The 26,032-nt window shown below is 39.1% G+C and overlaps 1 protein-coding gene across 2 annotated transcripts in view; it reads left to right on the forward strand.

The window, feature by feature from the left end:
• LOC121901539 (transcription factor COE3-like) overlaps positions 1 to 26,032 on the forward strand; it is a 166,850-nt gene that overhangs the window by 12,521 nt on the left and 128,297 nt on the right. For both annotated transcript variants that reach the window (XM_042418384.1, XM_042418383.1), the window contains exons 2-5: positions 11,643 to 11,799; positions 14,928 to 14,991; positions 18,264 to 18,319; positions 24,508 to 24,581. In XM_042418384.1, coding sequence (XP_042274318.1) covers positions 11,643 to 11,799; positions 14,928 to 14,991; positions 18,264 to 18,319; positions 24,508 to 24,581 — 351 coding nt within the window. The remainder of the gene's footprint in view (positions 1 to 11,642; positions 11,800 to 14,927; positions 14,992 to 18,263; positions 18,320 to 24,507; positions 24,582 to 26,032) is intronic.

Consider the following 26,032-nt stretch of genomic DNA (forward strand, 5'->3'; position numbering starts at 1 on the left):
CACGATTAGTTTGATTTGATGCAGAGAAGAAGAAGAAGAAGAAAGATGTGAAGCAGGAAGACAAGGTGGAGAGATTCTAACTTATTGATTAAATTGATTGATGTTTTGATTCATCGATGAAAACAGCAGCAGAGGAGACACACACACACACACACACACACACACACACACACACACACACACACACACACACACGGCCTCCTGTCTTCTAACCGTGTTTCAGCCTCAACTCATTAGTTCATATTACACGGCTAATAAGAGCTAACCAAACAGGTGTGTGTGTGTGTGTGTGTGTGTGTGTGTCTGATTGAGTAAATGTATTCCTGCATAATTGTGCAGCCCTGCATAAATCAACACACACACACACACACACACACACACATGCAGTACTGTACATGAACAATATGTGCATATTTTAACCGTCCGAACTCGACTTCCATCGCAATTAAAGAGGACGGCCTGGTGTGTGTGTGTGTGTGTGTGTGTGTGTGTGTGTGTGTGTGTGTGTGTGTGAACATGGTTCATGTGAGCGTTTTCTGAAGGTTACGGTTTGGTTACGTTTACTCTGTTATGTTTAGGAGCTGATCTCGTGCTCATGGTCACACTTCCTTTTACACTCTTTTAGATTCACTCATTATCTCTCTCAGTTGATTGATAGATCATTAATCTGCAACTGTTTTGATAAACAATCATTTTAATAATTTTTTCAAGCAGAAATTCAAATTATTTGCTGGTTGCAGCTTCTTAAATGTGAAGATTTGAAGCTTTTCAGTGTCATATGTGAAATCTGAAGTTATAACAGGCACTTTTCACTATTATCTGACAATATATAAACTAATCAATGAATCAACTGCAGCCTTAAAATACATGTAAAGCACAGTACAATTGCCCTCAATGTATATGTTGTATAAATAAACCTGCATTGTCTTATAATTTGAAAAGAGAGCCACAGTTACAAATGTGATCACGGTTCAGTGAATCCTGCAGACTCCCAGCGTGACGTTGTTCACGTTGTTCACGTTGTTCACGTTGTTCAGCTCCAACACGTACGGATGGATTTGAGAAGTTGACATTTGGAGTAAAGAAGGAGAAAAAGAAGTGAAATCCTGCTACTATAGTTTGTTTACGTAGCCTCCAGAGCCGGAGGAAGCTTCCTGAAGCTGACCAATCAGAACAGAGTGGGCTCATCGGGAGGCGGGGCCTTAAAGAGACAGGAGCTAAAACGGCCTGTTTCAGACAGAGGCTGAACTGAGGGGCTGCATAAAGGACCAGTAGAAGATAAATAAGGAGTTTTTATTCCAGTAGAGCCCCAGAATATAAATATAGAGCTGGAAATGTGCAGAATATGTAAAAACTTAACTCAAGGTCACTCAAGAGCTTTTCTGGAGCTTTGGACCAAATCTCACTGTCTTCCTCAGTGGATGCAGTTTGTGATCATGTGACCAAAGTATAGAAGAAAGTCTAGAGGTCTACAGCAAGTGTGTGTGTGTGTGTGTGTGTGTGTGTGTCTGTCTGTCAGAGTGTGTTTGCTCTGAGTTTGTTTCCCACTGAATCAGATTTAAACATCCACCGTTTATTTGATTAACATCCTGGCAGCCAAACACACTGAGTGTGTGTAAGTGTCAGTGTGTGTGTGTGTGTGTGTTGTACGGCTCATTAGGCCGGCGTGTGTGTGTGTGTGTGTGCGTGTGTGTGAGGCAGCAGGCCACGCTGGTTAAAGACTCAAACAGCGGTCACACTCCATCTCTTGTTTGATTAATGTCATGGTGTGAATGTGTGTGTGTGTGTGTGTGTGTGAGTGTGTGTGTGTGTGTGTGTGTGTGTGTGTGTGTGTGTGAACGTCCAGTACAGTTCAGTTTTTATTCTCAGCTGCAGCTCGTCAGATTTTAGACGAAACTGAGACTCAAATTAAAATGTGTGTCTTTCTGTAAAGGTTCAGTTCACGTAAATAACATGAAGACAAGGTGTAAAAGAAACATGAGACACTATAAAAAATACACATGAACGGGATTTAAAAAGAGTAAAAGAGAGATTAAACAGAAAGATAAGACTTAGAGCAGAGCTACAGTGAGAAATACCGCATGTATAATTTGTCCTAAATGTAATTTAATAAAAGTCAGCGGTAAACAGGAAAGTCTTCAGCCTTGAGTGTTGGAACAGTTTTCTGCAAATTTGTTCCAGATAAATAAAATAAGAAACATATTTCCTCTCTTCCCTTTCGTCGAACCGTCCGGTCAGATAGTTTTTGCTTTCAGAATTTCATTCACCTCCATTGTTTTCAGGGTGGAGACAGAAAACGTCTGAACACGTAAACCAAAACTATCTGAGCGGACGGATAGAAGATAGAAGAAGAATTAACTGTTTACCTCCAGATGATATCTCCAGCTTCACTACCTGCAGGTCTTAAAAAGTCTTCAATTCAGTTTCCATCACGCTCTTTTAATGACGTCATCTCGTCTTCTTCTTCTTCTTCTTCTTCTGCGACGGTTTAACGGCGTCGACCACCTGCTGTTTATCTGCTGATGTTCTCACAGCAGCAGATGATGGAAACAAACATTTTCTTTTGATCATTCTGGTTAGAATTTGCACAACATTTAGATGTTAAAATCGTCCGGTAGCGAGGAAGCAAATCGTCTCATATTAATTATTAAAAAACATCTTTAAAAGTTTGAAATTAAACTTGACTGCTGCAAACGTCTCGGTACAGTAGTAGTAAACAGTGGTTCAGTATAAGACCTCGACAGTTTTACAGGACGACACTCAGCTTTGTTGAATGTTGTGTTTGGAATAAAGGATTTAAATATGTTGTCAGTCATTGTTTATCATTGTTATCTTTGTCATTAGGAAGAACAGAGTTTGGATATGATGTGATAATATGTGGAGCTTCAGTCAGAACTGTTTACTGTTTGTATATTAATAATATTCATTCAGCATGTCGTTCTCTTCAGTTATAAAAGCAGTTTATAGTCTCAGTGTGTCTGAACTGACGTTCCAGGTTGTTGTTGCAGGTCCGGTCGGGTTGTTAGCAGCAGCTGTGTTTTAGTCGTGAGGTTTAGACGTTATTTCAGCTTCTGTTTGTTCACCTTTTCACTGCTCAGCTTGTGTGAAAATAAACCATCATCATATACAACCGACCTGCGGCTCCTTTAGTTACAAACTTTGTTCAAACTCACAGATGATTTCACTCGGTTCCACTCGGCCGGAACAAAATGTTCAGTCTGTTCGGTCTGTTCGGTCCCTCCGTGATCGACCTGCAAACAGGAAGTGAGAGTTCACCAGTGTTCAAACTGGTTCTGTCTGTTGAGGAGAAAGAACATCAGTCAAATGTCTCAAACAATCACTTTCCAGTTAACTGACTGGAAATGAATCAGCAATAATTCTGATAATCAATTAATCCTTTAAGTCACGTATCAATAAAATGTCCTCTGCTTGCAGCTTCTCTGATGTTTGAGTTTTATAAACTGAATATTTTGGGGTTTTGGACAAAACAAGACATTTGAAGATGTGACTTTGACTTGTGGAAACTTTCACCCAGTAATTAATAATTACTTACATAAAGTTGCCATAAATAAATGACAGTTAATATTGATCTACTGCTTTGTTAAACATGTACGTCATCTCTCTCACAGTCAGCAGGAAATGAGCAGCTGGTGCAGGTACGACTGTCTACAGTCACACCAGTAGAAACACATATCAGGTTCTGTATCATGAGCCTCTCGTGGAAAACATGACCACATTTTGGAAACTGTGAGATCTCCATGAGAATTAAAATGTGAGTTTGGACAAACGTGCAGAACCAGTCGATCTTCACTGGGATCAATAATCCTGCTCTAATCCCACCGAAGAAAAAAGATCAACTTCACAGCTTTTTATTGCAATATTCAGGCAGTGAATTCATCCAATGTGTGTGTGTGTGTGTGTGTGTGCGTGTGTGTGTGCGTGCGTGCGTGTGTGTGTGTGTGCGTGCGTGTGTGTGTGTGTGGATATGAACTGACTGCACCGTGGTCCGGCTGTCTTGCTCAGTAATTGTTTGCAGAGCGCTCGACACGACTCCGGCTGACCTTTAATTTCAGGCTTTGCGGTGGAAACGTGCAGATCGGCGGCCGTGGCCCTCGTTTGCCTCGCCGTGTTTGTTCTGTGTGTGTGTGTATGTGTGTGTGTGTGCGTGTGTGTGTGTGTGTGTGTGTGTGTACCAGGTATTCCTCATGTTGTGGGGACTCGCCTCCCTTATGGGGACAAAAAGCAAAAATTCCCTTAATGTAAATCTTTCATTTTAGTTAAAAGTTAAGGTTAGTTCAGGGTTATATTAAGGTTAGTTTAAGGTTAGTTTAGGGTTATATTAAGGTTAGGTTTAGGGTTATATTAAGGTTAGTTTAGGGTTATATTAAGGTTAGTTTAGGGTTATATTAAGGTTAGGTTTAGGGTTATATTAAGGTTAGTTTAGGGTTATATTAAGGTTAGGTTTAGGGTTATATTAAGGTTAGTTTAGGGTTATATTAAGGTTAGGTTTAGGGTTATATTAAGGTTAGTTTAGGGTCATGTTAAGGTTAGGTTTAGGATTATATTAAGGTTAGTTTAGGGTTATATTAAGGTTAGGTTTAGGATTATATTAAGGTTAGTTTAGGGTTATATTAAGGTTAGTTTAGGGTTATATTAAGGTTAGTTTAGGGTCATGTTAAGGTTAGGTTTAGGATTATATTAAGGTTAGTTTAGGGTTATATTAAGGTTAGGTTTAGGGTTATATTAAGGTTAGTTTAGGGTTATATTAAGGTTAGGTTTAGGGTTATATTAAGGTTAGTTTATGGTTATGTTAAGGTTAGGTTTAGGGTTATATTAAGGTTAGTTTAGGGTCATGTTAAGGTTAGGTTTAGGATTATATTAAGGTTAGTTTAGGGTTATATTAAGGTTAGGTTTAGGGTTATATTAAGGTTAGGTTTAGGGTTATATTAAGGTTAGTTTATGGTTATGTTAAGGTTAGGTTTAGGGTTATATTAAGGTTAGGTTTAGGGTTATATTAAGGTTAGTTTATGGTTATGTTAAGGTTAGGATAAGTCTCCAGGAAATGAATGTGAATCAATGTAATGTCCTCTGAAGTGAAGGAAACATGACTGTGTGTGTGTGTGTGTAAGTGTGTGTGTGTGTGTGTAAGTGTGTGTGTGTGTGTTTTATTTTTCCTCCTCTCTCTCTGGCTGTTGGCGTGTGATTTACACTCCGGGCATGTTCGAGCGAGCCGTGTGCCATCGATACTGTTTTTATTACACCTTGTGCCAAGTGCTAACAGCCGGATACGAGCCGCGGCGATGAGTGGATGCAGCCGCAATTAGCATAATTGAAATAATAATAATGCTAACGAGCTTTCTGAGTGGAAGCAGAGCAGAGAGAGGAGAGCGGAGGAGAGGATGGTGGATGGCGGTGGCGGCGATGGTGGCGATGGCGGCTTCGTCACCGTGGCGATCGGCTGTCTGGATGCCCGCAGCAAAGCATTGTGTGTAATTGGGATAATGGGGTGGTTTAGTGGTAGAAGTGATGCTTTTGATGGCGTTCTGGAGGAAACAGGTGCCAAATTCACTGCTGCGGTCGCTTGTCTCCGTGTTTGTTTGATTGTTTGTTTTTGGCAGTTTTAAAACCTAAAACTAGCAGCAGTTCACTCTTCTTACACATTAATCACAAAATCTGAAATGAATGCAGCTTTTTGGAGGAAGTACACATCACATTAATACTGACATTAAAGGACTATTCTGCAGCTTTTTTACATGTTTTAGCCGTTTATCTACAAGTTATGGATGTTTTACTCCACTGCTCTGCAGAAATCTCCATATGATGAAGTAATTTGGGTCAAACAACACATTTTCTTAAAGGTAGTGCACAGTTGGCCAGTACAATATGTGTGTTTCATCCTGTTTCCAGTAGAAAATAGAATTTATCTTTATAGACAACAACGGGTATGTAGATAGGTAACTTAAAGAACAAAAAACAACAAGAATATTATGTACATTATGAGCATCTACTGTACATAAAATGAATAAAACATACTAAATACTACACGCACCAAACATACAGTAAAGTACAGTAACATTTCTATTATTTGTTCATAGCCTGTGAAGCCTGTGTGTGACTGGTGTCTGTGAAAGGTGCTATAAAAATAAACTTTTCTTACTCGCTAAATAGAACCTATAACACATAAATAGTCACAAATAAAGTGAGGAGACAAAAAACTTCAAATTAAAGTTTTCTCTTCCAGGAAAACACAGAATAAATAAAGCAGTTTCTTCTGTAGTATTTCCAGCTTTGTGTGTATAAACATCTTAAAAACTGGGTCATACCTCAAATTACAGTCCTGATGCTGAGCTTTCTAAAGAGTATATGTTTGACATGACATCGCTTTCCAAAACGTGATGTAGGTCCTTTAATCAGCATGTTTATATTAAATTATCATTACGTTTCAGACTATAGATCTGGACTAGATCTCCTGTTTTCAGTGATTAAACTGGTTAAACTGGGATACTGTGAAGAGTTAAACAGGTCTGGATGTGTGTAAAACAGGTGCTTTAAAATAGCAACAGGGATAAAAAAACCAGACAAACAGATGCTTTGTGGACGTTCTCGCTCGCAGGAAGTCATTGAAAAGATCTGGTATGTGAGTGTGTTGAAGTCTCAGCTGCTTTGAAACAGACTCTCACCTGACCGACACACCTGAGCTGCGTCGAGATGGAGCTTCTCTCCAGACTCTCGCCGCCGCCGCCCGCCGCCCTCCCGGCCAAACGCTGCGAGTCGGAAGAATTAGCTTTCAGCAAACTGGCCTACAAATGAGGCATTAAGCATTGGTAATGGGGGTGCAGAAAGGTCACGGCTGTATTAATCCGCCGTCTGGGGAATACACCCCTGAGCACACACAGAGAGACCGAGAAGGGAGCCGGCAAGTTTCCAAAAACAAACCCTGGAAGAAAACGCAGAGCATGAATAAATATTTATCTAAGCCCGGATGATCATATTGATCATGAAGCGTTTTTAGGAGACAAAACAAGCAGGGAAATGAGATTGATGTAAAAATATGCTGTGTTGTTTCCCCTCTCGGACACTTTCAGATTCTCGGGGCTGAGAGCAGAGATCGCTTCCTGCGGATCGATTTTATTTCAGGATCAACAAGGATTTTTATCCACTTTTCCTAAAATCAGCTGAAGTTTCTCCGCTTGCAGACAGTTAATCTCATATTTTGTCAAATATGATGCCAGTAGTTCTCTTTCTGAGACAATAAGATGGAAACAACAACATGAACATAATGGATGTGTAATCGCATTAAACAGTTAATTTATTCTTTTTTTCCTTCTTTAAATTGAAATGTATTAATTCCAGGCTGCAAGTATTTTCAGTATTTTTGAAATGAAATACTATTTTCTTTATATCAGTCTTAAACATGCAGATTCCCCTCATGTAGTCATGTTGATTCTTTGTCATTTTAAACAACCTTTTGGAACATTTGGGTAAAGATTGGTTTGGGTTTGTTGGCTTTTTGAGAATTATTTTTATATATTTGGGTTTTATATATATTTCCTCATACTTCTACACAGTAAGTAATGTATTGAAGTATAAGTAAACTATATGTTTACTTATTTGAACTACATGCTAAACTATATGGTTAAGTTTATTTATCAGTTAATTATATAAATAAAGTACTGCAATTTAATTTGTATGTATATATTTGTATTTATATGTTGTTTCCAGCATAAGTTATCTTTTACAAATTTTTTTTAATTTCAGATACTCTTTCCATTTCAGCACAACTTATTATAAGTTTGTTTTGCGAATTTGTTACACGATTACCGAAAATACTGAATTTAGTCTTTAAAAGTTTAAATTCCTTTTCCACAGTATCCAAAAGTTGTTTTATATTCTTACCACAGTGAAATAAATGTGTATAATTTGCATACAAAATATTTATATTGTATATTATTCAAGTAAAAAAATAAACGATAATGGGCCCAACATTGAGCCCTGAGGAACCCCACAGCTAACCTGCAATCATTTTAAAATAAAGAGTGATTTATTTGAACATACTGGTACCCCCAGTGGTGGAAAAAGTATTCAGATTATTTACTTAAGCAGAAGTACTAATACTGAAATATAAAAGTACTTATAATAATAATAATAATAATACTTAAAAACTCCTACTTCAGTAAAAGTACATTAGTAGTAGCAGCAAAGTGTTGTTAAAGGTTCTTGTTCTGCTATAACTGATATGTTAGTAAAAAGTACTATATTTCCCTCAGTAGGGTAGAAGTATAAAGTTGTAGAAAATGGAAATACTCAAGTAAATACCTCAAAATTGTACTTAAACACAGTACTCGTAAACTTACTTAGCTACTTTTCCAACTCTGACGTGTTTTCTCCTCAGTTGATGTTTATCAGCCTCATCACTGAATCCATCAGCTGGTTGTTATTCCTGTTCATCATTTATTTTCCCAGAATTCATTTCATTTCAAAATTAGAGCATTTCAGCTGTTTGCTGCCAAATCACACATTTTAATTGATTAGACTTCATGTAAAAACAAGTTAGAACATGTGAACATGAAGACGAGGTTCGACAGTCATCCAGACGTCACAAACACACAATAGAGAACAGGATTAATGAGGGTTTATCAGTCATTTACTCCTCCTAAAAGACTCTTAATTTCATAGAAACACCTTCAGATTGAAGGATTTGTAAATAAGATCTAAAGCATGTGAAGAATCAGACAACTCTTCAGGGTTAGTTCACCCAAAGTTAAAGAAAAAAGAGTATTTATTCAGTAGAAAGTAAGTAAAAACTCTCCCGTGCATCATGTGTATTTAGAGTAACTTTGTGAGAGAAATTTATAATGTAGTACAAAGTCTAGAGGTCGTGACCTGCAGCACAACAAGCTACTGAAGCTGTAAACAGAACCGCGTTCCTGCACATGCTCAGTAGCTTCTGCCTTACACAGAACTACTCTCCAGAGACTGAAAACATGATGCTGTTATTAGTGTTTGAAGCCGTTTCTAAACAAACTAATGTGACCAAACTCTTCATGATGAAGGAACATGTGACCCAGTGCAGCGCTGTGACTCACTGATGTGTTTTTAATCAGATATATCAACTTTGATACACACACAATACTAGCTAGTAGATCAGTTCATTGTTGGTTTGGATCCAAACATGAAGACAAATATAGAAAATCAGCAGAATGATCCTTTAAATCATGTTTCGGGAAACTGTTGCAACATTTTTCAGTTTTCTGACATTTTATAGACTAAACAGATGGTTGCAGCACTATTACCAGATATTTTCATAATCAATGAAGCGTTTTGAGTCATTTTTTAAAGAGAAAATTCTCTGATTCCAGCTTCTTAAAGGACCAGTGTGTAGAATTCATTGGCATCTAGCAGAACGGACTTAATAATATAATATTCATAGGTGTGTTTTAATTAGTGTTTAATCACCTGAAAATAAGAATCGTTGTGTTTTTGTTACCTTAGAATGAGCCTTTATATCTACAGAGGGAGCAGGTCCTCTTTACCGGAGCCGCCATGTTGCACCGCCATGTTTCTATGGTAGCCTGGAATGGACAAACCAAACACTGGCTCTAGAGAGGACCTTTCATGTTTTTTGCGAGTTTTGTGGCCATTTATTCAGTTCAGTTCACTGCTAGATGCCACTAAATCCTACACACTGGTCCTTTAAATGTGAATATTTTCTGGTTTCTTTAGTCTCTGTGACAGTAAACTGAAGACGTGAAGACGTCATCTTGGACTTTAGGAAACACTGATCAACATTTTACAGGCCAAACTACTAATCAGGATTTCCTGAGTCCAGTAAACGACACAGATGCTTATAAACAATAAACCCAAACTCCAGACTACACACACACACACACACACACGTATGTTATATACATGTTTATGTAACGTATGGAGACGGATGACATCTCCTCTTCCTCCTCCTCCTCCTCCTCCTCCTCCTCCTCGCTGACTCTCAGGCTGGAGGAAGAGTCTCGTGTCTCCTGGGTTTTGGCCTCTGTCTCTGCAGTTTTTCAGGCTTTTATGTAAAAGGTCACACGCTTATAGAGAGAGGGAAACACACACACACACACACACACACACACACACACACACACACACACACACACACACACACACTATAAATCAATTCAGTGCAGTTACCTCCCTGTTTCACTCACCATTATTACCTGAGTAGTTTTCCACTCGCTGCTCGTCCTCCATCACATTTTGCCTTTTTCAGGGTTTTATATTTCAACTTGTCATAAAGATTTTACATAAACAGACTTTACGTGTTTAATCAGATGTTTTTAGATCATTGTTTGAAGTACAGTTTATTAAACTCGGTTTCAGTGTCTGTTGTGATCATTATTATCAGCCTCTCAATCATTTTATTGATACAAGCATAGTTAAACACAGTGCAATAAAACATGCTGTGCAAGGTTTATAATGTAGTATAATCATTTAGAGTTAAAGAAAGGAAGACAACAGATTGCATGTTACTACTAGAAAGACAATATATGCAGGAAGAACTCAGGAAGAGTTCAGGAGCTCAGTGTTAAAACTTTAATGAACCTGCCAAGTGGGTCACGCAGAGTTTTCTTTGAGTTTATTAGACAGACAGGATTCATGTGAAGGATTTCATCTCTGGTCCAAGCAGAAGGTGGTGATAATCAGTCTGGTCGCCAGAATAAAACGTTGGTACTGTTCATTCCTGCAAACCACAGAAACGTCAAATATCTACGTTTCAACACGTGAATTACGTATCATATCAACATTTCTAAAGTGATGTAGGTCACATGTGATCTATATGAGTTGATCTTTCCTGTATAGGAGGAGGGGGGGGGGGGCAGGTGGATGGTTAGTAAGTTGGAAATCAGCAGAGAACACGGTTCGAGACCACCTCGAAACCGAAACCGATGTTCTTAGCGAGACGTCAGGATATTTGCAGCCGTTTTTCTGGCAAGAAAACCGGCCTTTTTATTGAGACATCGGCCATTTATTCATTTTATTTTTTATTTTTATTTTAACCCAAACCATGATCTTTCCCCTAACCCTAACCAAGTGGTCTTTGTGCCTAAACCTAATAAGACCTGAACCACAGCGTTGCCACACCATAAAACATCATTATTCAACGGGTAGAAATGTTAATATGCTATTGTTATGATACGTAATTCATGTGTTGAATGTGGGCGGCTGAGTGAAGTGCAGCCTGCGGAGGAAACACCGGGACCGTCAGGGTCAAACAGTCCCTGTAGGGAATCACAGCCAGGCGGCGACAAATCAGCCTCTCATATCGGCAGAAATGTTCATTTCGGGCCGATAGCGATATTTTGTTTTTAAAGCCTTTATCGCGATACGATGACCCGCCGATATTATCGTGCATCAATACCAAAAACTAACGGATTCTAAGTAGAGAAATGAAGAAACAACAATAGAACATAAAACTGCATAATCAGCATATAGAAACAGTTGAGAACATTCAACAGCTGAGGTCAGTTTATGATGAGGGTCTGAGGTGTTTCCAGGTAGATTCTGCAGTTCTACCTTGTATGAAGACTTTCTGTTGAATCTGTTAATGAAAGAGGAGTTGAGTGAAATGTAACCCCGTCTCTCTCCGTCTCTTTCAGCGGTGTGGGTTTAGCTCGAGCTCACTTCGAGAAGCAGCCTCCGTCCAACCTGAGGAAGTCCAACTTCTTCCACTTCGTGCTGGCGCTGTACGACCGGCAGGGCCAGCCGGTGGAGATCGAGAGGACTTCATACGTGGACTTTGTGGAGAAAGACAAGGTGACAAACACACAAACATCTTCTACTGCAAATACTGAAGAGGTGTTGTTCTCTCATTCCTGTGGTGTAATGATACTAACATTAGTACTGATCAGTATCCAAAGCCTGATCAATCTTATTCCTCTGGTTGTAGAACAAGTTTGACAAATATTAAAATGATGAAATTGGTTATAGACGGTTAATATAAACAGCTAGATTGATGATAATGCTTGAAGAATGTAAAATATAACAGATAAAAGGTTGAATTAGCTGTAGTTTGGAAAAAATGAGAAATGACTTAATGACATAATGATATAGGAAGTAAAAAGTATGAAATTTCAATGAAACAATAAATCTTTAAGAATTGGAGAAATGGTAAAAAAAATAATTAGCTAAACATAACAAATAAACAGCTGAAACATCCGACTTCTGACCAGACAAGACAAGACTGTTTCCTCCTGTTTGACCAGCTGTTTCAGGAAGTTATTGATCCTTTTTAAACATGAAATTATATATTTGTGAGCAGTTTTTAAAGATCTTCAGTAGGAACCAATGAGCTCAGAGCTGAAAGACAGAGTAGAGGAGGAGGAACGTATTGAGTGTACCTGAGATTTGTTGACAAAAATAAAAATAAGCAGACCTGTACTATGAACCACTACAAGCACTAATAATCCTAATGATAATAATAATAACATCCAGACAGGTTTAGGGGGGGTTTGTTCTTTGATCAGCTGCCAGCTGGCACTAAATCCTCCCTCCACTCCACCCACTCACTCACCTCACCTCGGCTTTGACCTCTAGTCTCTCGCCCCGATATCCCCCAACACACACACACACACACACACACACACACACACACACACACACACACACACACACACACACACACACACACACACACACACACACTGGGACTGAGCCAACACTCCCAGGCACAGTTGGCACCGAGTGGCCGACCGACAGAGGCTGAAAGAAGAGACAGAAAGAGAGAAAGTGAGAGAGAGATGTTTGGGAGGAATGAAGGAAAATGGGAATAAAGGTTAAAAAAGAAAAACAGAAGAAGAAGAAGAAGAAGAAGAAGAAGGGGTGAGAGGGCAGAGAGAGAGAAAAGAAAGAGAAAAAACAGAAGAAGAGATGGTCATAAAGCGTACACGAGGGAGAGGAAACAGGACCAGTGTTTGAACTGATACTGGTACCAGTACCTGCAACATGTTATTTATTTAATCAACTATCTGTTAACTAGCGAAGCTAACTAGCTTGTATTTATTTGAATTCATAACACATCCCGCTCTCAACGTACTGATTGATCTAACGTGACCAGATACTCAGCCCCATACAGGACAGATTTTAACCCTAAATACTAATTACATAATTAGTCTCTTCTGAACCATAAATCTATTTTTTATTCATAAACACCTCATCAGTCATCAATAAATGTGTAATTAAAGCTTTCAGAGAGCAGACAGAGTGTATTCTTCTGGTTTTACACTATGGAGAAAAAAACATTCACAGTCTCACTATATGATGAAACATTTCAACCCTGAACACCTGCACAAAAATATAAAAGAGAGATGAAATATTTCCATTTTTTTTAAAATGCAGGGTCACCTCACTCATGATTAAAACTATAAACCAGCACAAAAATGACAATTACCAACATAAACCACCGTGTTGTGAACAGACACGTTACAAACACTAACATTTAGTCCAGCACTAGTACTCTGACGCCCCAAAACTGTTAGGAGGACTATAGAATAATGTTTTCCAAGTGTTTCCATGTTTTGTTTGTATCGTGCACTGACACAAGGACCTGAGTGATGCAATACACTCAGAAGAAAACTGCTTGCTAGCAACCATTGTTTTAAGCAACTCAGGATTTAAAATGACCCATTTTTTTAAATATTTTTTTTAAAAATGTTTTATTTTTTCATAAAATCTTTTCATAAAATGTCAATAAAAGGCCGATAAAAGTGGTGTTTTAACTGTAAAGAACTGTTACAGTTCAGTTTGTGAAGTTTAATACGGGAGCAGAGTTGTTCTTTAATGGCCGAGAGACACCGAGAGCACAGATTAGAGAGAGAGAGAGAGAGAGAGAGAGAGATGTTGGCTTTGTCTTCATGCCGACTGTGAATCACCTGCTCACCTGCTCACCTGGCTGAGTCCCAGGCCTGTGAGGTCAGAGGTCAAAGGTCACAGCAGATGTCACCCAGCTGGACAAGCTTAAGTTATCATGATGCAACTGCTTCTAACCGAACCAATTAAATCATAACAATAACTGTGATAATAATTATTATAATATTGAAAACTCAACTGAAGAAATTAAACTGGAGTTTATGAAATATTTGTTAAAAAACAAGTTTAAATATATATTTTAAAAATGTGCTTTAAGGAAACTTTGATATAGAAGCCCATTATTATAATTATAATTATACAATGTAAGAAATGACAGAAATAAAATTACTAATCAAAATTAAAAAATAGTAAGTAAAATGTATGACATTCCAAGTTAAAATTACCTCTTTAAGTCAAATTTATCTGAAAAAAACATATTTAAGAATTTTTAAAAAATTAAAAAACTTGAAAAATTTGAAAACTAAGATAAAATTTTGACTAATTAAATCACAATTTTGATTCGAAAAATCAAAATTGTGACTTACTTTCTATGAATTTTGATTTGGAAATTATAGTTTTGTAAAATTTTGACTTTTTATATCAAAGTTTGGACTGTAATTTTTACTGTAATTTTTACTGTAATTTTTACATTGCAAAACTTTAAAGTCAAATTTATTATCATAACAAATGTATGAATATTTTGTATTTTTCACTATGTTTTATGATGAAAATACACTAAAAATTATTTTATTTTCATCATTTCTAACTTTTCATCCACTGTTTTCTATTTTTCTGGCACAAACGAGCTTCCGTACTTAATCATAATCAAACCATCGACAGAAATCTGTGGATCTAGAAGAGAGGTTGTTAATGTTCTGTAACGTTTATCTACACGTTTGACTTTCACAGGAATAAATCTGACAGCGACGACCGTCGCTGCCCGCTGAGAGCTGCTGGATGACTGTAAATGTTTTATTACACCTTTCATCACAGTAACATGTTGTATAAAGTGTGATTTGTGTGTTTGTGTGTGACAGGAGTACAACGGAGAGAAGACCAACAACGGCATCCACTACAGGCTACAGCTCCTCTACAGCAACGGTGAGAAAAACACTGAACATTTATGAATGAATGAAAGTAGAGATCTTACAGTAGAGTCGTCTAACAACCATAATATTACAGAACAAACCGTGTGCTGATCATTTAGCTGCTCTCTGAGTCTTGTGGAGCTGAAACTGTAAAGTTTATCCTGATGTTGGAACCAGAGGAAAGGTCACTGGTGTCATCGGGAGTTCATCCTCTCAATGGGAACCGTGAATATTCCTGGAAATATTCCCAATGAGAACCATACAAACCAGTAACTTTCACTTTTTGTAGGCTACAATATCGTCTCTTTAAGCACAGAGTGGATCTTTTTCTTGTTATAACAACTTACTAACTTATCATGTTGTATATGAGAAAAGTAGAAGAAAATATCTCAAAATAATATGAAAAATATCTTGTAATAACATGAAAAGGATCTTGTTAAAATGTAGTTTTTTTGTCATAACTGTAAAACGCTGCTGTACTGACCTTTAACACTGTTTCTTAAAAATGATGTGCAACTAATTTTTAACATTAGATATTTAAAAAATGATGTGAAAAATAAACAATGATGGGCCTAACATTGAACCCTGGGGAACCCCACAAGTAGCCTTCAATAATTTGTAATAGAAAGAGATTTTTTAGTCTCCAAACAACCACTGAGGGAAATATTAGCAACCTAGCTGCTAAATGTTCCACTGTCTTCACCAGTTAGTGTCTGACTCTGTGTGTCTGCTGTTTGCTGGGCAGGAAGTCTACAACCAGTTTATCAAAACTAGAAGCTAAAAGAGGCTAAAATTCTCTGCACAGCTGATATATATAAAAAATATATGTTTGTTCAGTTTTAAGAACCAGAGATCATTTTAAGACACATTGTGTGTTTGTGAAAACTACATCTCTTTATGTCGGTGAGGAGCTTTAAAAAGCGGGATGAACATATTTGATGATGCAAATTACCAAAATAACTAAGTACATTTACTTAAATACTGTAATTAAGTACAGTTTAGAGGTACTTGTACTTTACTTGAGTATTTCCATGTGATGCTACTTTCTACATTTCAGAGGGAAATATTGTACTTTCTACTCCACTACATTTATTTGACAGCTTTAGTTACTTTTCAGATGAAGATTTGACACAATGGATAATATAACAAGCTTTTAAAATACAACACATTGTTAAAGATGAAACCAGTGGTTTCCAACCTTTTTGTCTTTTGACGTCTTACAAAAAGCAGTGTGTAGTCGGGGTCACATTTCACATGTCTATGAGTTGTTAACAGCTCCACCAAATAGTGATTTTTCCCTCTAAACTTCTCACATGCTTTCATTTCAATAAATGTTCAAATGATCCAATATTTCAGCAAAAATCAAAGATTAGAGAAAAAGTCCAAAAACTGAAAACAGATTTGTGTATCAGAACTTTGTTTTTTCTTCTTTCCTCTCCCATTAATCATCTCACCACCCCTCAGATTTATCTGATGACCCTTTGGAGGGGCCCCACCCCTAGGTTGGGAACCACTGCACTAAACTAGCTAACTGTATATAAAGTAGTGTAAACTAGCTCCACCTCCAGCAGCTACAACAGTAACATGCTGCTCTAACACTGATGCTTCACTATTAATAATCTAATGATGTCATATATAATAATATATCAGTCAGAGGGACCAAACCACTACTTTTACTGCAATACTTTAACTACATCAAGCTCATAATACTTATGTACTTTTACTGCAATACTTTAACTACATCAAGCTCATAATACTTATGTACTTTTACTGCAATACTTTAACTACATCCAGCTCATAATACTTATGTACTTTTACTGCAGCAGGGTTTTTCTTGCAGGACTTTTTCTGCCAGTCAGTAGAATATAAACACACTTTTATACTCTAACGGTGCCTCTTTCACAGTGATTGGCAGCATAGAATTAAACCTAAATCAAACCTTTTTAAAACACTGGTGGATGAAGTGAGTCTTTAGATTTGCAGTATTGATTGATGAAGTTCAGGTAATGATCCGTCTTTCCCCCACAGGTGTTACTGTCTGTTGAAGTTTGTCTGGATGAATTAAAGTTGAGAATTTGTAGAGAAGGAATTTATATTAAAGGTCACCTCACTGGACTTATAGTTTAAGTGAACTGTGCACTTTTAAGACTGCGAGGCTGGAAAAACTTTTTCATTATCAGCACACACAGAGAGAGGCAGAGCAGCGTTTCAGACATCTGGAATCTTCCACAAGCAACCAAACCTGACCTCTGTTTTGTCCATCGGGGGAAAGTGGTGGGATCTTTTGCTGATTCAAAACACACAGCTCGGCTTTTGTGCTGGCGCGAGTCCAGACCTGCAGGAGGAGGACGGCCGTAATGCTCTCAGACCCCTGCAGAAACTGGAGATAAAGTGGGACATAAAAGAGTGTTTTCTTCCAAAGGGGGATAAATCACTCTAATATGAGTCGGCATCGTCGGATTAGCATCTTACGGAGGTAATTGACCTCATCTGCAACCGGGACGGATAGCCGCCATTTAGCTGCAGACTGCTCAGCACTCAGCTGCAGAGCGAGGAGTGAATCATGTCAATTAGAAAGCACAGGAAGCTGTGAGGAAACGGCCCAAAAAACAAGAAAAAAAAACAAAAAAAACCCCTCCAACCCACCATCCAATACAATTAGAGCTACTCTGCCGCTAACAGGTGTTCCCTGCAATTTGCTTCCTGCACCCCATGTCGTGTTTGTGTCACATTTACGCTCAGATGCATAGCTAATAAAAGACAAGCAATCCTGATTGATATTTAATTTGTCAGAGAATGAGGATTCCTTGTTATCCTTGAGGAAAAAGGCAGCGGGGGGGGGTGAGGGTGGGGGGGGGGTTCGGCAGTTAAAGGCAGCCTGGCCTATAAATAATAAACAGCTCTGGAGCTAATGTTTGTTTTTGCTGAGGGGGGTTAGCATAGCTGGGACGAGATGACAAGAGCTACAGAAAAAAAAACATAAATACACAACCGGGACATAAATAATAACAGAATTCATTCACAGAATATTATTAGGAATCACTTCTTTTGTTGGAGGTTTTTTTTATTTTTTTTAAAATTTTGCATACTGGCACCAAATTAGCATAACAGGCTAATGCATGCATGCATGTGTGCCGGTGGTGTAAATGTGTCGTCAGGCAGTCAATTCTGTTCAAACTCGCAAATAATTATGACAATAATTCTTCTTTAAATCGTGTGTTTGTGTCTTCAGATCTTCAGTGTTTGTTTCAGATGATTTATGTGAGTTTTTTGTGTGTTTTTCAGGCATCAGGACAGAACAAGACCTTTATGTTCGGCTGATAGACTCCATGACCAAACAGGTGAGATTCTACAAACACTCCAACCTCAAATAATCTCAAGTACAATTAATATATGACTAAACTACGGCGGCCGGCAGGAAGAAACAGTTTTTGACTTCACAGCTGCTGCTCAATTTAACAAATTTAAAGCCAAAGGATGTGTTATAACAGGAAGGAACAGCACTGTAATAATAAAACAGAGAAAAAAGCAAAGCAGAGTGTGTCTTAAACCAACAGTCAGGAGTCTAAATGAACATTAAAGCTGTTTTTCTTGCTGTAATCATTCCTCCTGTTCATACTGACCATTAGAAGATCCCTTCATAATGAATCAAATATTTGTTAAATGCAAAGTATTAAAGGGTAGTTTCACAGTTTTTCAAGTCTTTCTTAAAACACTGAAAGTTATTGGTTGCTGTAACCCCGTGGTTATTATTGTTGCCATGACGACGAAGGTGGCCTAACTTTAAGGAAGTAGTAACTTTAACCCACCACATGTTTCTCTGACCTTAACAAAGTGATCATTTGAACCCAAACCATCATCTTTAAACCACAGCGCTGTCACATCATCAATCATCAGTATTGATTAACAGTGACGTGTTGATGATGTCGTCCTGCTGATCACTGCTGATAGAGACACCAGATTAGAAAACGCTGCTACGTGTCTCTCAGGGGTCACATGGTCTCAGCACAGAGCTGCACAGGATGTGGTTAGCCTAGCTTAGCATAAAGACTGGAAGCAGAGGGAAACTGCTAGCCTGTCTATGTCTAAAGTTCAGAAATACAACTACCAGCACTTCTAAAGATCAATAATTAACAGGTTTTATGTAATTTGTTTGATCTAAACTGAAATGTAAAAAGCTCAGTGTGTGTTTTAGTGGGATTTATGTGCTGTAACTATTCTCTGCTGGTCGCCTGGCAAATACTTCCACTAAAACCACAAATTTTCTCTGACTTACTGCGACTTTAGAAACTGCTACACACACACACACACACACACAGCCGACTATAAAACCGAAGATAAATAAAACACTCAGCGAATCGATCCAGATTCTAACCTCAGAAGCGTTTGCTATATCTTTCAAGTCTTCTGTTAATCAAACATCCCCTCAAACTTTAACTAACCCTCGAAATCTCTCTCCTTTACTTGTAGAATCTCCTCGTAAACATTCGTATTAACCCTCAAAACCCTTCGTCTGCTCCTCCTCCTCCTCCTCCTCCTCCTCTACACCTCCTTCTCTCTCTCTCTCTCTCCTCTGAACTCCAGCAGCACTGATGTGTTTTCCTTTCCAGCTGTGTAGCTCGGTCTTCAGCTGACTCCGGATCCTCCAGTTCCTCCCACTTTTCCGGTTTTCACTCACTCAGAACCCCCGAGTGGGATTTGAACCTGTGAACAGTTTCTCTGCCAAGACAAAAAAAAAAAAAAAAAAAAACGCCAAATATTTCTAAATTCCAGTCGATCCTGCCAGCGTCGCTCCTGCAGCTCGCTCAGCTCTCACACACCTTCCTGCTTCACTCCACCAATCTGAAGTCTTTTTCTATTGGCCGGTTTTCATTAAGATTATAACTCCTCTTAAAAGCTTTAACAGCGAGTACAGAACATTTAACACAAGAGCCAAATAATAAACATCAATAAAAATAAAATAAAATTAGGAAAACATTAAAAAAAAGACTATAAAACCTGTTTGAAATTCAACTGTCCGCTACGTTTTTTTATATTATGTTTAATGTAGATGAGTCATAATTTTAATGAGTAATACCTACTAAAGTTAAATGAAAGTTATTAAAGTTAAATTAACGTTTTATCCTGTTTCAAGCTTCAGTTTCATGCAGAACGTTTGTGTCACATGATGTTTATAGGTTGTTTTATAGTTTTTGCACGTCAGTGAACAGATGAGATGTTTTATTGTATTTATTATAAATATAATGACACAAACACACCCTCAGCCTTCTGTATCTGGTTTACTGCACAGCTCTTTCTCTTCATTTATCCAGGATGTGATGCTATTTCTCTCTCTTGGTCAGATTAAACTGTTTGGGGCCCTCAGGATAAAAGTTTGCGTTCGGGCCCCTGCTGACCTTCACCCCGACAACCCAGCTGACATGAAGTTCACTTCACACAGCAGAGAAAACGTTTCATCTTCATCACAGAGACACAGAGTCAGAGGTCAAGCAGAGCTCCAGGTTTTCTGTGCAACAAAACACAAGTTTACTGAGGAAATTAATGCTCCATGTGAGCAAAACATCAACTAAAACCGTAAAAGTCTTCATCTAGATTTTGACATATTGGCCCTTGACAAGACACAGCCACAGGATGAAGGGAGAATGCAGGAGCCGTCTCAGCTGATGCTGCTCTTTAGTCGTGCAAATTTACAAACAAATTACTGAAACCAACAGACATGCTGTGAACTTTGGCTTTTGTGGCCCCTGGAGGTCCTGGGGCCCCCCCCGGGGGTCTCCAAGAAATCCACAAAGTAAATCCTCAACACTCTGATCCATCAACTAAATCACTGTGAACATTAAAGAAAACCCTCTAAACAAAAATAATCTCCAAACAGCTGTTTAACCCTCCGACATCCTTCCAGCTATACCTCCTGCTTATTTATCCCCCTCCCCCTCCCATCAGCCCCCCCGCTGCTGGTCGGCCCTGTCGGCATGTCACCGATCGATGTGCCAAGCGGCTCCCCGACAAAGCGTCAGCCACGGAAACCGATCAATAGGCCCTAATGTGGCGCAGCGACGGCACACTGGAGACAATAATCCTGACACCTCCTCCTCCATGACACCCACACACACACACACACACACGCCTCCACCCTCACCTCCAACTACATGACACCCCATTGGTCGACAGTCAGACCTGACAGACGGGTCGGCTGGAGTCCCCGCGGATCGATGAGACCCCGCCGAGGGCCCGTTAGAGGCCCCGCGTCCGCGGGATTGTCAGGGCGAGGAGGAGATGAATTAATGCAAATTGGACTGTGGAGCAACGCGGCCGCGACGGCAGCGTCTGTGCAGCAGATTCACTTTCCACAGTGAGTTACATCACACGGAGAGGCCGAGGGGCTCCGGGGGAGCAGCGCTGAGCTCGCTGTGTGAGGCGCTTTATTCAGGGAGGGGAACGAAAAAAAACCCCCGACAGCAAACACACAAAACAAATCTAAGAGTCAACGAGGAGAGAAGTGACAAGCATGTGTTCTCTGAACCTGAACCTGATCCTCTTTAACCCTCAAACAGCCCAAAATCACTTTCCAACAGCGTCCACACCTTCTAGAGATGGTGTCACCTCTCAAGAATGTCCTCAGTTTACTGAGGAAATCTGATCACTTTCCAGAAATGTTTTGTTCATTTTCAAAAAATTTTCTCGTGAAATGTCCTAATTTTTTAAACATGTCCCCACTTAAAAATCCTCCCTTTCCAATAAATGTCCTCACCGTCTAGAATGTACACATTTATAAAAACGTCCTCATGTCTTCTCGTCAACGTTCTTATTATCACTTTGGAGAAAATTTCCTCACAAAGTCTAAAACTCGAGCTGCTCGTCGCAAAGACGGACGAAGAGCAGAATCTGCACGTTAATCCACAAATAAGCATGAAAGTGGACGTGCAGTCACACACTCACAGGGACTCTTGTATCAGGAATGATGATGTATAAATATCGACCACAAAATCTACACACACACACACACACACACACACACACACTGATGCAATCCACATCCCTCCTGGTCAAACTGGAGCATTTTAATCCAGAGGAACAGAGCCAGGATCAGGATCAATAATGCAGAAGTGGTCGTTATCCTAAAAGTATTGTCCCCCAGGGGTGTGTGTGTGTGTGTGTGTGTGTGTTAGAGAGAGAGAGAGAGAGTGTGTGTGTGTGTGTGTGTGTGTGTGTGTGTGTGTTAGAGAGAGAGAGAGTGTGTGTGTGTGTGTGTGTGTGTGTGTGTGTGTGTGTGTGTGTGTGTGTGTTAGAGAGAGAGAGTGTGTGTGTGTGTGTGTGCAGGGCGGAGGTCTGTTTTGACTATAAAGGTGGATGAGGTAGTGGTACTGTAGGTCATCGCAGGAAAAGAGGGGGAGGCGGACACACACACACACACACACACACACACACACACACACACACACGCGTGCTCTTACTGGAGTTCATTTACAACCACCAGGGTATTACAAAAAGCACCACACACACACACACACACACCTCTCTCGTCTCAGCGGTCATCCGTCATCCGGACGCTGACATGACAGCTCGGTGGGTGTGAGGAGGAGGAGGTGGGGGGGGGGGGGGGGGAGGGGGGCAGGGGGGGCGATGGGAGGATAAGGAGGGGGGGGGGGCTGCATCCTGGGGCGCCGCCCGCCATCTGGCAGGGAATTCTGGGAAGGCTGGAGGAGGCTGAGACCACCAAAAGGGGAGCTGGGAGCTGGGAGGTGTATTTCTTGATAAAGGTGTTTCTGCGTGCAGGAAGCGGTCGGCGGCCATGTTTGACTGTATTGTTGGTGTCGGGTTTCAGGCAGCTCAGAGGCGGAGGGAGAAAGTGACGAACACACCTGCCGAAGAGACCAAAGAATAAACTTCTTCCCAAATATGTGGACAATTTATGATTTGATAGAAGAAAGATCTGCTCATAAAGCATTTAGAACTATTAAATTAAAGTCAATCTGTGCAGATTGTTTGTGTCAAGTTTATCACCGTTAATAATTTTTAGTAACTTTATTATACTTGAATTTCGATATTTAAGTCAATAAACTGACAGAGCTGATCTCTGAGGAGACAAAGAGTTTCAAACTAAAACCAGAACTGATCCACTACAGAGACAAGGTCTCACAGACTTTATATCAACTGGTTTCACTTATTGTCCAGTTAGTCACTGAGCTTTATTTGACCTCTTCACTAACTTTTTATTGAACATAATGGTGACAAATACCAGGATGAGTAAACAGCCCAGTACAGAGAAAATAAAATAATTTAAATATATTTAGAATCAAAATGTTCTTCAGACTCTAAATATCATGTTCCATAAAGTGTCGCCTCATCAGGACTCTGTGCACACAACATTATACTGAATTAATGTTGTTGACATGAAATATCCAAACTAAACTCTAAAAGACAAGTAAAAAAGGTTCAATATAATCGGAGAGGAGGTGTGAAATATCTTCAGTATTCACAGAAAGAACAAAATCATTTGTTTTAACGCAGTGATGAATTTCTCTGCATCACTTCCTGCTGTGACCAGGCTTTAAAGGCTTTAAAACCCCAGTAGCTACAGCCTCCCCTTCCAAGCGAGTAGGAGAACTTACGGAGGCCACGAAACTCATGAAAAACACGGAAGTCCCTCTGCAGAACCAGTGTTTGGTTTGTCTGTTCTGGGCTACCGTAGAGACCTGCTCCCTCTGTAGATATAAAGAGCTCATTCTGAGGTAACGACAACAATATCTTGACAACATATTACTACTCTAACCGCTGTTGTATGATAGACTGGCATCAATCAGCATCGCTCTGAAAAAAGACTCAGACTCAGACAACTTTATTTATCCTGAAAGGGCAGCTCAGTTTGGCCGTGTACCCAGACCATGCATAAGAAAACAAACAAACAAACAAACAAATAACAGACAGATCTATGCCAGAGACAGTCAGTACACAGGTACTCACAGACATGTAAATAAATGAAAAGTAAATAGATACATAATAAATAAGTAAAATCATAGTCCCAGCAATAACAAGCCCCAGAATGATTAGTTAAGACAATAAAACTTCACGAGTATAGAAATATTCATTCCACATACTGCTGTCAAGGTTTAACAGGAATGAAAGATTTTGAAAGATGATTTGTCTTCACAAGATGCAGCACTTTCTCTCCAGGCGGCCGCATGCTGCCGTATACGTTCTCTCCTCATTGGGGACAAATGAAAAAGACACTGGTGCTCAGAAAAAGATGCTTCATGAATGAAGCATTCAGAGCAGGTTGAAGCCCTGACTGTTGACTTGCAGGCAGATGTTTAACATCCGACATCAGAACAGGAAAGAAATAAGAGTAAACTACAAAAAGCTTCACTGTGAGAACCGGAGTCACAACAGTCCTGTAAACTGCAGCAGGTGAACATGTGGCGTCAATGTTACTTTTGACTGCATATTGTAATAACTTGATTTTCATGATGTAGATATTTCCCTTATTGTGCACAAACAGAATGAAATGAATTCTGTCTGTGTGTTTCAGCCCATCCTGTATGAAGGACAGGACAAGAACCCGGAGATGTGTCGCGTCCTCCTCACCCACGAGATCATGTGCAGGTAAGAAAACAACAAACGCTGATAATCATAACGAGGATATTAATCATAAAACAGGAGAAAATAAAGCAGATTTCAGTCGGTGAGATAGAAACGTTACAGCAGTTCAGTTTCTGTTAAATGTTAGAAATTTACAACCATGTTACAGAATAATTCATTATTATTATTTTACTTCCTTTCTCTCTCGAGATACTTTTGAATTTTAACTGTTTTTTTGGCTCATAAAGCACTTTGAGCTGCAGCTGATGTATAAAAATACATTTATTATAATTTTTATTAAGGAACCAGTATTGATTATCAAAATTCTTGACTTGGTATCAAAACCAAATTTTAGTACCGTGGCAACACCGTGTCTGTGTGAGTGTGTGTGTGTTTGTGTGTGTTGGCTTGTATGACTGTGTGAGTATGTGTGTTTGTGTGGGTGTGTGTGTGCGTGTGTGTGTGGTATGTGAGTGTGTGTGTGTGTGTGTAGAAGAAAAGAAGAGCAGCTGTTGGTTCGGTTTGTCGTTGATCACACCAATCAACACGTTTCCTGCCCTGCGTGTCTGCTGTTGTCTGAGAGTTAATGGTTTTACTGGTTCAGACTGAGGAGTGAAGAAGAACAAGAAGAAGAAGAGGGATAAAAATAGGACACACACACGTACAAACACACACATATAAACACACACATGTACAAACACACACATAAACACATAAATACAGAACGTTGTGTGTTTTTCTCTCCAGATGTCGACAAAAGAAAAGATTTACAGGTTTTATCTGCACAAGATAGTTCACATGTGCACCAGTCTGGTTAATGCAGGTAAACTGGTCTAAATGTGCAGGAGACTGGTTGATGTGTGGAGTGTACTGGTTTAGCTGTGCAGTAAACTGGTTCATCTGTAGGCTAAACTGGTTTACATGTAAACTGGCCAAAAGCAGTAAACGTGTGCTTTTATCTTTAGAGGAAACATGTTTCTATGTCCAGTAAACTGGTTTATTTGTGGAGGTTAACTGGTAAATACATTTGGAGTAAACTGGTTTACATGTGTAGTAGGCAGGTGCTTTAGGAGTACAGTGAACTGGTTAATATGCAGAGTAAACTGTTTACATTCTCTCTAAATTGGTTTATCTATAAAGTGAACTGGTTTATACTGGTTTAGGTGTGCAGTAAACTCTTATCATGTTAGATTTAACCTGTTTAGAGTTAAACTGGTCCAAACATGGTTTGGGTGTGAATACACTGATGAACATTTAGAGTAAAATGGTTTATATGTGCAGTAGACTGGTATAAATATGGAATAAACTGGTTTATACATGCAGTAGACTGGTATAAATATGGAGTAAACTGGTTTATATGTGCAGTAGACTGGTATAAATATGGAGTAAACTGGTTTATATGTGCAGTAGACTGGTATAAATATGGAGTAAACTGGTTTATATGTGCAGTAGACTGGTATAAATATGGAGTAAAC

This window comes from Thunnus maccoyii, chromosome 8 (genome assembly GCF_910596095.1).
Source record: "Thunnus maccoyii chromosome 8, fThuMac1.1, whole genome shotgun sequence".
NCBI lineage: Eukaryota > Metazoa > Chordata > Actinopteri > Scombriformes > Scombridae > Thunnus > Thunnus maccoyii.